A 16,698-nucleotide genomic window follows, 5' to 3' on the forward strand; every position below is an offset into this window, starting at 1 on the left:
GTAATGATTACTCTATATTTTACATCATCATAATATAGAGTATATGTCACGTAATCTATATATTACATATAAAAAAGCTATTTACTATAGATTATTAGAGATATATAGATTATCATGTCCATGATGGTACCTCAGTTTAAAAAAAAAAAAAAGGAATCTGAAGTTTCTTTACCTTAAAGATAGATAAATTTGGGAATTTTGGAAGTCTAATGAATACCCTTTTTTTTTTTTAAGTTTTTAAATATTACTCCTGGGCAGATGTAGGGAAACGAGTATGTTTTCTGTTGTCATTTTTAGGTTGATGACTTTGGAAAGGTATCAATCCGGGTTAGGAAGTGAATTTATATACACACACACGGCAACCGAAACAACAGCACGTATCACAATCATGTGTTTTGTATGTTTGTATCGAGCTGTGACATCAAGAAGTTGGGTCTTTAAATCAAAAGCCACCTCAAAGCTCTGTTATTCCAGTATTTACCACGCAGGTTTCAGTTTGTTAAATTAATGAGTCAAAACTTGGATTCAAGGTCAATGTTAAAAATAGTCACGATTCAGGGAAGAAACAGATGATAAGCAGGAATCAGGAACCTGAGTTAAAAGATGGCACAGACTATAGTGAACATTCTTAAACATAGAAATTAGGGTAAAATAAATAGGGCAAAGGGGCAGATCCTCAGCAGAGAGGGATCGTTGGAGACATCATTATCTTCAGCAGCAGCTGGGACTGCCGCTGCCTCAGCCTGACATTCCCCTCAGGCTACTCAACTACCCTGTTTGCTTTGGCTTCATGCATATGTGAGAAGAGCGTGATTCATTCACAGCAGTTTGACCACAAGCTGTTTTAACATCCATGTTTTTTAAAATGAACTTTGAGTGGCCTTGCCCATATTTCTCAAAGTACATGGAAAAACAAAAGCAGTAAATAACATCAAGAAGAAGTGAAAAAAAGAAACAAAGGGAAAAAAAAGTTTGTTTATCAAGCCCAGCTCTGACAATCCAGCTTTGTCCGTTGGGTACAATAGCTGATTCATTAGAATGTACGGATCCATTACTGAAATGACACCAAACAGTTGTAAGGCAGAGTTGTGGGGAAGGAGAGTCTTACATCAAATAGGAGGTCATCTTCAAGTCTTAGATTCTTTGGGTCTCTCTGAGGGACTACTACTCCACACCCCCCTGAAAACCAGAGATGTTTTGACTAAATCTCCGTAGAAGGTGCACCTTGCCAAGAAAGAACCAGTTATTGCATGCCCCACTCTAAGTTGACATCATCTTTTAAAACTATTTTCTAACTTATAAAATGTGGGTGCTGGTTCATGTTCTTTATCTGCGACTCTGAAATCTTTATCTGCGACTCTGAAAAAAATATATGCATGTATACACACATATACGTGCACATAGTAACTCCTTTGGCAGCAAAGCCGATCTAACCTGAAATCATCTAGAGTCAAAACCTGAGCAGAGCAGACCCAAGGCTATCAGTAGTCCTCATTGATCTCACTTGCGTGACTGTTCATAAATTTACTGCAGAAATACTAATGTGTTGATCGTGTGATGCCAGTTGAGACCCAGTAAAGTATCATATCATATATGCCCTGCTAACTTCTTATATTTGGAAAATGCTGTAATCTGAAGCAAATCCAGATTTTAGAAAAGGCGTTGTGGACTTCAACATAGAACTAACTATATATACGTATAAGAACCCATTTTATATATGTGCTGTAACAGGCTTTTTGAAAATGTAATTATGACGCTTAGGGACAGAAATAGACCAAAAATCTTAATCTGAAACTATGTAAGTCAGGTTATAATGAAATTCTGCTTTTCTTTTTGGCTTTTGAGTTTCTAATATGTGCTGTTTGTCTGGCCCTTTATTTCCCATTGTGAACATGGCTCAGTGCTGCTCGATCTTCTGCTGATTCAAATATGGATGATATTTGTAAGCTGCTCCGAAGTACAGGTTATTCCAGTCAACCAGGAGCCAAAAGACCACCCAACTACCCTGAAAGTTATTTCCAGAGAGTGCCTATCAATGAAGCCTTCATCAGTATGGTCATTGGCCGACTGAGATCTGATGATATTTACAACCAGGTGGGCATTAAATCTATCAAGATCTTAGAAGTTTCAAAGATTGATTTTGCTTTCCTCCTCAAATTACCCCTTCCCTTTCTTCTTCCTCAAAAGAATAAAAGCAGCTAAAAAATTTCAAATTTTGGGAGCTGTACTATGGGACGGTAAAGAAAAGGGGGACAATAATTTGGGCGGAATTAGAGATTTCAGGGGGAAGATGGCATTTGATCTGTATTTGGAAAAAAGATGCATTCTTGCAGTCATTCATTCAAGAAAGAGTTATTGAGTGTGTATTACGAGCTGGCTGCTGGGATCCATTGCTGATGAAGGCAGGCCATGGTCCCTGCCCATAACAAGCTTGTAGCTGAAGGAAGAACATGGGTAACTAAAGGAATTATAGCAAAGTAAGGTGAGTATTAGCTTAGGGGAAGTAGAAGGGACCATACAACATACAACAAGGGCAGCAAGATTACTGTGGGTGGCGAAGGAGGCACGATGGCAGGTCTAGGCAAGAAGACAGCCTGCACAGAGCTCTGAAGACCTGTAGCGTTTGGAATTTGCCTCACTTTTCTCCTGAGTATGTGTATCATTCACTTAAGAGGATACCAAAGAAAATTATCATTTGACTTCATTCGCCTGAAGAAAATGTATGAGAGAGTATGAGAGAGGAGAGGGTCAGAGGGGGAAGCAGACTCCCTGCTGAGTTGGGAGCCCGATGCAGGACTCCATCAAGGGACTCCAGGATCGTGACCTGAGCCGAAGGCAGGCAGTTAACCAACTGAGCCACCCAGATGCCTCCAAAGTAAAATTAAAAAAAAAAAACAAGGGGCACCTGGGTGGCTCAGTGGGTTAAAGCCTCTGCCTTTGGCTCGGGTCATGGTCCCAGGGTCCTGGGATCGAGCCCCACATCGGGCTCTCTGCTCCGCAGGGGGCCTGCTTCCCCCTCTCTCTCTCTGCCTGCCTCTCTGCCTACTTATGATCTCTGTCTGTCAAATAGATAAATAAAATCCTTTAAAAAAATAAAATAAAAATAAAAAACAAAAAACAGAAAACAAACAAAAAAACCCACATAATTTTATGTATTATATATTTTTCTTACTAGAATAAGAATTAGACCTGTAATAACTGGGTATCATTTATTACACAGCACAACTGCTGTGTACAGGTAGCCTGTTAGTTTCCTTTATGAATATGTTCAGTATAAATAAAAGAGGTTTTTGTGGTTTTTTTTAAACAGTTCAAAATCAAAAGCTACCTGCAGATACTAGGTCTTTATAATATTTGTCGGCATTTATTGAGAATTCAGTATCGACCAGAATCATAGTAGGTTTCTCATAAACCATTTTCTCTTTCCTCAGAACAGTCCTACAAAGTAGGCAATATTATCCTCATGTTGCTGTTGAGAAAAATATGGCTTAGGGAGTTTAGTGCTTTTCACGAGGTCATGTGACTAGGTAGCAGAACCATAATTTGAACTCAGGTCTGTATGACTTCGAAGACCACGCTGCTTCACTGTCTCTCTTTACCCCTTCTGCCTCGTATGTGGCCCATGTGTCAAGGCAGTGTGTTTGCGTTTTCTCATTGCCCCTTGACCTTTATTAACAGCTTACACTGGGGTTGTGCCATGTGTCCACCCCACTGTGCCCTGTACCTCCCCCATCCCTGGTCATGGCTGATTGGTGGTGGGGGTGGGGGTGGTAGATGCTTGACCCAAGATGGACCAAGTTCCCTTTCGCCAGGTAACTTGGAATTGGGCCCAAGAAACAATGTCTGATGTGGCCTTACTCGCAACATGCAAAATGTGGAGTCTGGGATAGCCTCATTCTGCCCTGTGTGAGAACAGTCTGGGGAGAGAGAGCGGGGGCAACACTGAAGGCTTTCTGGTTCTCAGCTTCCTGACGCCGGGCCGCATTCCTGCCTGCAGGTTCCCTACGACATTGCTGTGTCTGCCCTTGTCGCAGTGTCCTCCTCGAAGTGATATGTACTATGGGCAGCTAGGTTCATAACCCATGAGGCAGTGGAGCCCTAGGACGCACCAGCACCTAAAAGGCAGGCGGAAGGAGAACACCCAGCAAAGCAGGGCGACGCGAGAGAGTGGAATCTGGGAAACTAGAGGAGAGAAGCGAAGGGAGAGTGTGAAAAAGAGGCCATTGAATGGAGGGACTGTGAGGAGATGAGTGACTCAGTGAGCTGTAGGATAAACTGGGAAGTGAGAAAATGGTGGCAGGGTTTGGGGTCTGTCAGCACTGAGAGATGTCTGTGATAGACACAGAAGTGGACAACTGTCAGGACACGGGGGTTAAAAAAGCTTCATTTCTTTTTCTTGTTTTTTTGTGTGTTTTTTTGTTTTTTGTTTTTTTTGAGGAAAAGACTTCAAATTGCAGCAGAGTCAGGGGCGGGAAGGAAGATTAGCAGTAAGAAGGCAGGCCCCGGTTACACTGTATTCCTTGTAGTGCTGCCCTCTGAGAATTGCTCCCAGGGCCCAGGACCCCCTGTTGGGACATGGCCGTCCTGGAACCTGATCGCTTACCCGGCACACGCATGAATTCAGATGTCACCAACAGCTGCCTCTTTGGGGGGTTGTGTGCTTCGCAGGTCTCCGCATACCCTCTGCCAGAGCACCGCAGCACGGCCTTGGCGACTCAAGCGGCCATGCTGTACGTGATCCTCTACTTCGAACCTTCCATTCTTCACACGCACCAGGCAAAGATGAGAGAGATTGTGGACAAATACTTTCCAGATAATTGGGCAAGTATTACTATCAGTCTCATTTTTTTCCTCTGTAATAACCTTGTTACGGAACCGATTTTCTGTTCTTTTGGCCGTTAGCCAAAAGAGGTCATAATGTTGTAAGTAATGAGACATACAGTCACTTAGCTAAAATTACTATAGGTATGTTGAGAATCTTAGAAATCATAACATGAAGGAATAAGTCAGTAAAACTTCCTGAAGAACCCACAGGTTTGTTTTTTGTTTTCTTAAAATGATACTGTCAAGGTAAAACCATGTATTAAAATGTATCTTGTTTTAGTTGCTGAGATTGTAACTGTTTCATAAGTATTTCTTTATTCTTTTCTATTTCATGACTCTAAGCTTATAAATCAATCTGTTATTTTATGAATAGGAATTTTACTTTAATAGTAAGCTTCATATACCTATAAGCTAATATTGATGGAGTTTATATTACTACAGGGATGTGCTTATGACTTTCTAAACATTGTCTCACCCAAAAATACTAATTCTTCAAAGAATAAAGCTGACTTAACATACTCAATGTAGAGGAGATGTTCTCTTTCTACACAGAGGTTTTAATAAACTACAATGAATTGGATCGTGTTCTCAGGTGGCAGATGCTATTTCACTTGTTACGGGTCATTGAATGGCAGACTGTGATTAGGGAGCTGTAGGGAGAACAGCCCACAGTGAGGAGATGATGCCTCCTCTCCATGAACACATCACGCTCAGGAGCTAGCGGCTGAGCAACCCAGAGGAAAACTCTAATAATCTGCCTAATAATTTGCCCAAGCTTAATTAAGAGCTTTGACCATAGTGCTGTAATCAGAAACAGAAATACTTTCACAGTTAAGGAAGGTCAAAATCCAGTTATATGATGGTTATAAGATACACTCCTAAAAAACACCCGGCACACTAAAAATAAAGGAATTGGGGCACCTGGGTGGCTCAGTCAGTTAAGTGTCTAACTCTTCTTGGTTTCAGCTCAGTCATGATCTCAGGGTCGTGAGATTAGGACCTGCATGGGGCTCCACACTCAGCATGAAGTCCTCCCTCTGTCTCCCTCTGCGCCTCCCCCTGCTGTCTCTCTCAAATAAATAAATAAATAAATAAATAGTTGTTTTTTTTTAAAAAGGAATTAAGAAGAGAGATTCCAGGCAAACGCAAGCCGAGAAAGCCAGTAAGAAAATATTAATATCACACCATAGAGAATTTTAAAGAAAAACACTAATAGGAATAAAGAGGTATCATTTATGATTTTAAAAAAGAATAATCCAAGGTCAATTCATAAATTCACACCCAGTGAAATACTCAAAATATATAAAGCAAAAATAAAATAACGTGTAAAAATTGATGAAACTGTAATCATGATGGGAAATTTTAGCATACCTCTTTTTCTGTATAATCCTGCTCTTTCAAAAATCCATAATAGATGTCTTGTGTATATTTGAAAGGGTATGTATGAAAGTTAGGAAACATCAGATAACAAAGTGAATGGAGTTTAAAAAAACAATTTTAGTCTATGGACTGTATTCTCTTACTGTAGCATGATTACATTAGAAGCCAGTGCTTAAAAGGTATTTTTAAATGTTTGGAAAAAACATATACTCCCAAATAACTTTTGTGTTCAAGAGGAAATCACAGTAGGATGCCTGGGTGGCTCAGTCGGTTGAGGGTTTGTCTTCGACTCAGGTCATGATCTCAGGGTCCTGGGATCGAGTCCCACCCACATCAGGCTCCTTGCTCAGTGGGGAGCCTGCTTCTCACTCTGCCTGTCGCTACCCGTGCTTGTGTGTACTCTCTCTCTGACAAATAAATAAAATCTTCTAAAAAAACAAAAGAGGAAATCTCAATGTCTGAGAAGATATATGTAGAATCACCCAACATCAAAATACTACAAAGCGAAGCTCGTGGGAATGACTAAAACTATTCTTCAGGGTATCTGAAGTAAATGAAACCTTAAATATATTTATTTTAAAAATAAGAACAATTAAAAATGAATGAGTTAGAGGGGTACCTGGCTGACTTAGTCAGTGCAGCATGTGACCCTTGATCTTAGGGTTATGGGTTCAAGTCCCACGTTGGGTGTAGAGATGACTTAAAAATAAAACTAGAAAAAAATAAATGAGCTAGATATTGAGCTTTAAGAAGCTAGAGTAGGTCGAGTGAATGGAAGTCAATAAGCGTATGAGCAGCAGTGTATTGAGTTGGACAAGAAGGGAAAGAGAGATGATCAATACAACAACGGCTGGTTTTTTTGAAGAGTAATAAAATAGATACTTAGTGAGATTGACCAGAGAGGGAGAGAGAGAGAAGACAGGTTTAAATATGTTAAGATTGAAAAAACAAACCTAAGATAAAATAAAGAGCTTTTAAAGGTATAAAAAAACTTCTAAACAACTTTGTGCCAATATATTTGAAAACTCTGAAGAAATAGAAAATTTTCTTAAAAATATATAAATACCAAATCTGACTCAGGAAGAAAAAGGAAGTGCGATGAGCTGTGACTGTTAAAGAAATGAAACTGGGGATCCAACCTCCCTGCTTATCCACTCCCACCAAAAAGAGAGGCTCCCTAAGACCACAGGATTTCTCCGGCAACTTTTAGCAAAATTTCAAGCTACAAATAATCCCAATTTTATACAGACTGAAGTAGGTGAGTTAAGAACTGCAAAAATAATGCTTTGTTTCCTTTAGTCAAGAGATTCTCACGTGAACTGGGGAGCCCTCGGAGTCCCCAGGCTCGTTCCAGGGCTCAGTGAGGTCAAACTGTGTTTATGATAACACCACAGTGGTCCGAGCTTTCTCCTCTCATCCTTTCCCAAGTGCACTTTGCATTTCCAGAGGCCCCGAGAGAGTCACCTCAGGACCCTGACTGAGGGAGCCGAGTGCGAGTTCGGCCGTCTTCAGTTAGGCTGGACATTACAGAGACTCGAAAAAAAAGGAAAGCGATGCCACCCTTCTCACAAAACTTGTTGGGAAACCTTTAGTCGTTTTTGTTTTTGTTTTTTAATGAAAAACATTTTATGTTACCATGTAGTGGGTTTCTTGTTGTTATTTGAAGTGAATTAAGTAGTTTTTGAAATGTCTCAGCTGTAATGTGTAATGTAAGTATCAATAGATACAACCCCATTAAAAAAAAAAAAAAGTCCTTTGGACTTTTGGAGTTTTCAGTAAGTTTTAGTTGCATAAAGGCAGAGGTGAAAACGTTTGAGGAGCCCACTGCTCTAGTCTGCTTTTCTGTCAACCTTGATTTAGTCATTTTCCCATGAGTAGCTCTTGTCGCCCTTGTTCCAAAGTGTCACTAAGACAGAACGCTTACTTTGTATTTGGCAAATCGTGCGTTTCCATTGCAGTGGAGTTTGAACTGGAAGGAGTAGGCATTGTCTTCTGTAACTTTGCCTCTAAGTGAGCAAGTGTTTAACATACTGTATGAATGTGTCCTCTTGCAGGTAATTAGTATTTACATGGGGATCACGGTTAATCTAGCAGATGCTTGGGAACCGTATAAAGCTGCAAAAACTGCTTTAAACAATACCCTGGACCTTTCAAACGTCAGAGAACAGGTGGGTGCTGGCCAATGCAGAGGGATTCTCGTAATAGCTGCAAGCCCGCTGTGGCGGGTAGGAAAGGAGGAGAGTTCCCAAGGGCTTTGGCAAATGCCCACATAGACATTTTAAGTGCAGTAATCAATAAAAGGGGGAATTTTGCACATCCTAATAAAATAGGTAATTATAGATTTTTAACTTGCATGGTTTACGTAAGTGGGAGACTTAGGTTCTAAGATTCAACATCCTAAGACAAATCAGTGTGTCACATGACCCCAACTGGCTTTGCTTATTCTTGCTAAAGTCTGTGTCCTTGTGGACAGAACGGCTTTCACCGGTAGCTGGAGTTTTAATTTTTCATTAGTAGGATGAATATTGAGGATGGTAACTAAATGTACACAATATGTCCTATCACTGTAATTTAAATTTGTCCTCTCTGATGTGTCAAAGAAGCAACAAAACTAGACACATTTCATCTCCTTAAAGCTTAAATGGTTATATTCTTTCTCTTTGATGAGAACACAAGGCAGAAACCCTCAGTTTGTTTTCTATGATTTAGTCCCTTAAATCCCTCTGGGATTTTGTCTTATTTTTCCCTCCCTTCCTCTGGGATCCTGTTTTGTTACTTAAATTCCACATATGAGTGAGATCTCATGATAATTGTTTTTCTCTGATTGACTTAATTTCATTTAGCATAATACCCTCTAGTTCCATCCACGTCATTGCACATGGCAAGATTTCATGTTTTTGATGGTTGAGTAGTATCCCATTGTGTATCTGTGTGTGTGTGTCTACATCTATCTCACATCTTCTTTATCCATTCATCTATAATGGGGTGATGGACATTAAGGAGGTCATATGATGTAATGAGCACTAGGTGTTAAATTATATAAGACTGATGGATCACTGAACTCTACCTCTGAAACTAATAATACATTATATGTTAATTAATTGATTTTAAATAAATAATTAATTTAAAAAATTTAAAAGAACATAAGGCAGAAGGAAATTCCTAAGTAAGCAGAGCAATAAAAATCTTTGTTGGTTAGTATCCTTGACATTTCTAAACAGTTACCTTCCTCAGCCTGGCTGTCTGAGTTTTTGAGTTTCCAGCACAGTTAAAATGATATTGACTCAAAGAACGTCAGCATGTTTTATTCAAGTAAATTGAATTCCATCAATAATGCACAAAATAATTTCAACGTTGGCATGTCTCCTGGAAATATATTAGAGAAAGCAGTGCTTCCAATACTTATTGGTATCAGAGCATTACTTTTTCATCCCTAAAATTACTTTCCAAAATTGCATTTTCTCCTTGGTGCCGTTTTAAGAAGATATTCAGAGTCCTCCAGTGAAGCACCTGGTGATAGTTTGAACATTTCACTCTTGCTTCGGGGAAAGCAGAATGACCAGATTTCCAAAAGGCTGGTTTGAAAATTCACTTTTCATCTGTTGTACTTTCATCTGCCTCTAGAACTCTCTTCTCCTGGGTATTTCTGCTCTGCCTTCTTGGTCAGTAATTACGGGAAGAATAGGCAGCTGAGCTCCTGCCTTTATGTTTCTTTTCCAACCAAGTTAAGGATAGAAGGGGACCCCAGAACCACTTGTTCCCGGTTCTCCAGTTGACATTTGCAGAAACCAGGAGGGAGCAGTTCAATCCAAAGTCACACCAGTATCTTACCGTAGCTGGAGGTAGGATTTAGGATTCTCTCGGTTCTGAGTCCAACGTCCTTTTCAGAAATGTTCAATAAACCACTTGTCTTGGAGCCTTACCAACGATGGTCCGTATGTTACTCATCTCCTATCGAAATGTGATTATTTGTCCAGGGGTTTGTCTGCATGTGATTTGTTTTCGAGGAAGAGCATTTTCTCTTTTTGAAAATGTAAATCGAGTTGTGTTGTTTTTCATTTTAAAAAGTCAAGCAGATACGCCACTGTCAGTGAAAGAGTGCACGCTCAAGTCCAGCAGCTCCTGAAGGAAGGTTATTTGAGGGAGGAGATGGTTCTGGACAATATCCCGAGGCTTCTGAACTGCCTGAGAGACTGCAATGTCGCCATCCGATGGCTGATGCTGCACACGGCCGACTCAGGTAATGTGCAAGAGGTGTGCCCGTCCGCATGACTCCACAGAAAGGCCTTCAGAATTAAGATATGCTCCATGATGCAAAAATGGTTTAGCCTTTGGGAGAGAATCAAGTTGCTTTTTTAATTTTAGGGAGGGAAAGCATGCGGGGGAGGGGAAGAAGGAGAAGAAGAGAGAGAGAGACTCTCCAGCAGACTCCCCCCTGAACACGGAGCCTGACAGGGGCTTGATCTCATGACCCATGAGACCATGACCTGAGCTAAAACCAGGAGTTAGACAGTCAGCCAACTGAGCCACCCAGGCACCCTGAGAATCAAGTTGCTTTTTTAGTTAGTTATTTTTGTGTCTACTTGGACAAGGTAACAGCCCACCTGAATAGTCCCTTTGTCAGGTTCGATTATCTGGGATTATCCCAATGGGTCCAGGGTAATCTACACAAGGGTCCTTGAATGGGCAAGAGGAAAGCAGGAGAGTCAGAACTAGAGAGGAGGCATCATGAAAAGGCTCAGCAGGCCATTGCTGGTTTTAAAGGTGGAATGCGGCCTCAGCTAAGGAATGCAGGTGGCCTCAAATGCAGAAAAAGGAAAGAAAACAGGATTTCCCCCAGAGCCTCCAGAAGGAACGCAGATCTCTTGTTTCCTTGATTTTACCCCAGTGAGACCCATTTCAGATTTCTCATCTCTGGGACTATAAGAGAATACATTTGTGTCTTCTTAAGCCATTAAGTTTGTAGTGATCGGTTACAGCAGGAAACTAATACAAGAGCTAATCCAGTAAGTAAGGGCCAGATGTGCAAAACACATCTGGTGGGGTTTGGGATTTGAGTCCAGAGCAGGAGAGAAATGTTGCTTGTTGGCATAGAGAAGTCAAGGCGGTCGGGAAAATCTCCACACAGGATACAGGAGCATACTGTCCACCCCCGCCCCCCGAACCTTGGATTTTGAAGTAAAAAGTTCTAGACTGGAGAAATGATAGAGAAGAAGGTATACTTTGGGAAGTACAGAAAAACATGGACCCACAGAGTTGATGAACAGGCTAAACCAGACGGCCTAATAAAGGTAGACTGGGTCTAACCTTTTCTGGTCCACAGTCCTCTTGGAGACACTATGGGCCTTCAAGTTCAGTTGCTTCATAGATCGTAGGAAATGCTTCCACAGGGTCCGTGAGCCTTTGACTTAAAAACAAAACAAAACAAAACAAAAACCTAGTTTAATGGAAAAATAAGTAGATTGGATTAACCTGAGCTAGTTGAGCGCTGACACAATTCCTGTACTTCGTAAAGGCTGGATTGATGTTAATTAACTAACGATTTCACTCAGCTGGAGCGCATGCGCTTCCCGCTCTCAGGCATGTCATTCAGCAGCCCTGTAAAGCCGCCTGCTTTTTGTTTTTCATCAACAAACTTCGCTTGAGAGTGACCCTGAGACAGGCACTGCTTTCAACAGTTGTGCTTTTGGATGAGGCTGTGTCTCTAAAAATCCTGCCCATGATTTTGCAGCCTCCCGTGGTAACACAGCCGACCGTAGCCCAGACCTCCCAGGAAAGATGTTCTTCCCTCTAGCTCCCATCTGGTTCCACGTCCTGGGAGTGGTCAGCAGTGAAGACAGCAGGTGGACTTCTTCATCCTTTGTACCTCTGAAAATGCGCGGACTTTCTCCTCAGCCTTCTCTCTTCACGCTAGAAATCTCCAGCTCCAAAACCTTTCTCAAAAGTGCTGCTTTCCATTTTTTTGTTTTTTGCTTTTTTCCGTTTTACTCTTTTGCCTACATCTCTCTCCAGTTTACAGTTTACTCACAGCACGAATACCATGGCTGACGCTGAATCATATAATGGATCTGGTTTTAGTCACATTTTTTTATATAAACTCCAGTTCGAATTTGAGGATTTTGCTATACTGACTCAGTATTGAATCTTCTTTACCAGTCTTACATGCTCAAGCATGTAAACAACTCGGGTCCTTGTTATATTGTATCATAAAACCAACAGTGGGTTTCCAGTGACTCAGCCTCCTTGTCGTCTTCCCCATGACCGTGCCTGACCTCCAAGACTCCAGTCTGGGAGCCAGGGAGTCTCCGGGATTTGCACCCTTGCAGGGACAACAAACAATATTCTGTGCATTTATCTTCAGGCACATTTGTTTTCCATTTTTGTGCCTGGCAGTTGTCTGACCTGATTGCATAAGGTCATCATTTACCAGAAACAAATGATTTATCTATCGGATGATGAGTCACGTGTGGGAAAAGTAACTGCTTATTTAGCTTTTGTGGTGGTTCCGGTTGTCATGTGTAGGAAGGAATGTGTATTCTTTATATTCCCTCCTGTTGATCCGCTGGAGGCATCTCGCCCAGGCTTTGGATGCCTCCCCAGTGTCTTGCAGCTTCTGAAGAAACACGCTCAGAGCCAACCTCCCTAGGCAGGGCTGCCCGGCTCCTGAAGTCTGACTCTGAGGGTACCATGCTTCTAAGATCTGTTGCCTCAATTCTCTGAGTCTGCATTCTTGCAGGTCAGATGTCAGAGATGGGATCAGCCTCTGAGAATGCTGGAACCATCCCTGATTTCTACCAAGTAATTAATTACTAATGCAGGGCGATGTTCCCTATCTGAAAATGAAAGCAAATTATCTCAGAAGGTTTCTTATTAAATCAGAATTAATACAAAACAAATGGAACTCTGTGTCACTTTGGTCTATTTGATTTTGTTAGGCAGATATGAAGCTGAAAAAATTGTCTCTGTGCTGTCAACGTCACTGGTTCCAATATAGCTCTTCCTAGATAGTTGTTACAAATGCATAATAATTCTACTCTGAGGTTTCCCTTGAAAACCGAGCCCTTCTCCAGGTTGTTATGAGTCTCCTCCTGATGGATTGGCTTAGAAATCAGTATAAAAAATGGCCATCTGCAGGCTTCACCAGAACGGAAACACCAGAAAACACCCCTGACATATACAACACAGTCCTTCTGTATACATTAGACATCCTGGGAGACCACTGAGGGGCTAAGAAAATAAGAAAGCCGTGTGACACCAGAGCAACAACCAGAGACTTTGAACATTATCAAATGTGAATTTTATGACAATGTTCATTGCCTTAAATTTTTTATTTTGACTATTTATAGTCTATTTAGCCTTGACTTGTAACTATTTGTGCCTTATCATATTTTCTTACTTTTTCTTAAATAAATAATTGGCCCCATAAACTAATTTCAGCAAATATCAGTATTTTTTAAAGTTCTATATACCTTTCTTTAACAAATTGCTTATTTTATTTGAAATAGTTTTGGTTGGGAGCTGAGAGGCTGAGCAGGGAATCAGGATATTAGATGTTTTGCCCCTGGGTCCATCCCTGCCTAATTCTGTCACCTTGGCCTAGTTGCCAGAATCTCTCTGGGCCTTGGTGGTAGATAGTTCAAGAAGCTTCGAGTGCCTGCCATGCCCTTGGGTCTTTACAAGGAACAGAACGCTCCCAGGTCTGGTTCTTCCTGTTTGGAGGTGCCATATCTTTGTATGGGTAACCCTGCTTCCCCTTGGTGTCAGGGACCCCCCAAGCCCACCCTAGCTACGATCACTTCCTAGAAGACACAGAATGTATTAGCACTTGTGGCTGTGATTTATTGCAGCAAAAGGATAGAAGGCAAAATCAGAAAAGGGAAAAGGCGCATGGGGTGAAGTCTGGAGGGAACCAGGCACAAGCTTCCAGGGGGTCCTCTCCTGGTGGAGTCACACAGGATGTGTTTAATTGAACCCTTGTCCCCAGCAGTGCATTGCAACAGCATGTGTGAAGTGTTGCCCATCAGGGAAGTTCTTTGGAAACTCCATGTCCAGGGTTTTTATTTGGGGCTGATCACAGGCAGCCTCTGCCTGGCATGTATCAAAATTCCAGACTCCTAGAGGGAAAGCAGGTGGCCATCATAAAACACATTGTACGAACAGTTAAGGCATAGCGGCCCACTCTTACTAGTACTTGAATGGTAGCATCTCCTGAAATCTGAGTTCCCAGATGTGCCAACCTTGCAAATAGGCCTTTCTGAGGAGAGCAATCTCAAAAAACTGAGAGCGTCCACCCTGAATGCCAGAGAGCAATGCCTAAAGCAAAAGCAGCTGCAAACAGGACATCAGGAGGCTGCCCACTGACGGAATGCTGTCCGAAGGCTCTGCCCATACATATTGGACAGTCAGTAATGAACCAATCCCAGAATGCCTGCAAAATCTGAAACATTTTTCTGCCGCTTGCTTTTTCCTCCTTCTATAATATATCATGAATGACATTCCTTGCCAAATCCAACTACCATATTTTAAAAGTTAAGTTGTACTTATTTGCGGCATAGATATACTATATTTTTCCGTGCGTATGTTGTACATGGTGTATGTTTTGCTTATTTTCAGATGCTTAAAATGAATGAAAGTGAAGGAAAGTTTTTAAGAATTCCCCCTTACGGTTCATGTTTTCTACACATTTAATAAATTAGGAACTCTTTTCTTCCCGTTTCTAGCCTGTGACCCAAACAACAAACGCCTTCGTCAAATCAAGGACCAGATTCTAACGGACTCTAGGTACAATCCCAAGATCCTCTTTCAGTTGCTGTTGGACACTGCACAGTTTGAGTTTATACTCAAAGAGGTAAAACCCTTGAATGAATAATCATCAGCATCTTAGTGTTTTTATGTTTAAAAATATTTTTAAAGGATTTGGATTCTGTAACTGTCTCTCTGGCTCAGGCTAAGATTCTAGCTGCCTGCAATAGTTCTTATACTAAAAAGACAGGATTGAACATTTAACAGGCATTTAAGTGCCTACTGCTGTTGGGGAGATAGGGATGGGGGAAATTGTACAAGACTGTGGAGGTGGCCGTCTAGCGAGGAATACGAATACGTAATCTGAGAATTGCACTAATGAAAATGTAAATACGAACTGAGAAATGTGCTCTGAAGGAAAGGAACATAGTTCTCAGAGGACCTAAAATCAAAGATGCTATCCCCAACTTCCCTGAGAAGAGAAGTGAGAGCTTCTGAAGGGACCCGGAAAAGGAACCTGTCAGAGTTAGCTAAGACAAAGATTGGGAGCATTCTGGAGACCATGCCAGAGAGGGGGCAGAACACGCCCAGGTCCTCTTGGGTAGGAAACAGCATGACTAGTTCAAGGACCAGAAAGACCAGTTGGCTAGAGGAGAGAGAATGAGAGAAAGTGGTGTGAAATGAGGTTGAAAGGTGGGCAGGAGCCAGCCCAGGCCTGGCAGGATTTCAGTCGTCATCGGAAAAGCCATGAGAACCTGTTAGAAAGGGCCTTTAAGTCGGATGGAGGATTTGCAATTAAGCAAGTTCAACTTACGGATTTTAAGGATTTCAGGTTCCCTGAAGGAGATTCTGAGGCTAGTCAGTCTTAGAGCTAAAAAAAACAAGCCTCTGCGGGCATAATAAAAGTGGCAGATACCCAGGAATGCCTAAGTTCTGGAACCAGTAACTTTGGAGGTTTGGATCAAGTGGGCCAGGAACTAGCCGTGGATGTTAATGCCCATTTGGAACTGATCTTCGTCTTGCCTCAGTCTGGTTCGTGGTATGCTCGATGTTTATCTTCTAGATATGCGAGGACACTGTGTTCCCCCATTTAGTAGCTCAGGAAAAGTACATGCTGATTATTAACATCATGCTAATGCATGTGCGGAGTGTTTTCAGTTTGCAGTGACTTGTCTGGGTATCATGTTTAAGATCAGAGAAACGCTACCCCTTTTTGATCTCTTTAATAACATTAATGTTTTCCCTCTGAATAGCAAATCATTATTGAATACCTGCTCTGTTCCCAGCTAGGTGCTAGGAATTCAAAAATGAACAAGGCATGTCCCTACCATCAAGGAGCTCTCAGTACAGTTGGGGGAAGAGAGACAGATTAAGCCAAGATGAGAAACCAAAAAAGATCCAAGAGCAGGAACCAGGCATCTTACTTGTTGGTCAAAGCAAACTGCAGAGGCAAGTGAGAGTTGCCCCCGAGGAATCAACAATGCATTCAGTCCAGTTAGGAACCTGAACCGAGCACCAGTTCCCCAAGAGTTTTGAAGCTCAGTCTTGTTGCATGAAAATCAGGACAGGTCTGGGTCATCTGCCTGGCCAAGCCTGCATTTCTAATCATTGATCTTTTTCTGGAATCTGTTGGAATAGAACAGGCAGCTTCCTTCTCTCTGTTCGGGTAGAGGGAAAAGAAGACCAACTCATTGTGAAAGATCTTCAAAAGAGAAAGATCTGGTAGAAAGAAAGAAACCAACTACCCAATGC

At 41.6% G+C, this 16,698-nt stretch overlaps 1 protein-coding gene across 1 annotated transcript in view; it reads left to right on the forward strand.

Annotated features, from left to right (window-relative positions):
- The window catches only part of WASHC5 (WASH complex subunit 5), a 59,884-nt gene that overhangs the window by 8,263 nt on the left and 34,923 nt on the right, over positions 1–16,698 (forward strand). Inside the window, exons 6-10 of the mRNA XM_080803149.1 lie at positions 1,902–2,094; positions 4,669–4,821; positions 8,259–8,372; positions 10,273–10,444; positions 14,925–15,052. Coding sequence (XP_080659275.1) covers positions 1,902–2,094; positions 4,669–4,821; positions 8,259–8,372; positions 10,273–10,444; positions 14,925–15,052 — 760 coding nt within the window. The remainder of the gene's footprint in view (positions 1–1,901; positions 2,095–4,668; positions 4,822–8,258; positions 8,373–10,272; positions 10,445–14,924; positions 15,053–16,698) is intronic.

This window comes from Martes martes (assembly GCF_963455335.1).
Source record: "Martes martes genome assembly, chromosome: 4".
Taxonomy (NCBI): domain Eukaryota; kingdom Metazoa; phylum Chordata; class Mammalia; order Carnivora; family Mustelidae; genus Martes; species Martes martes.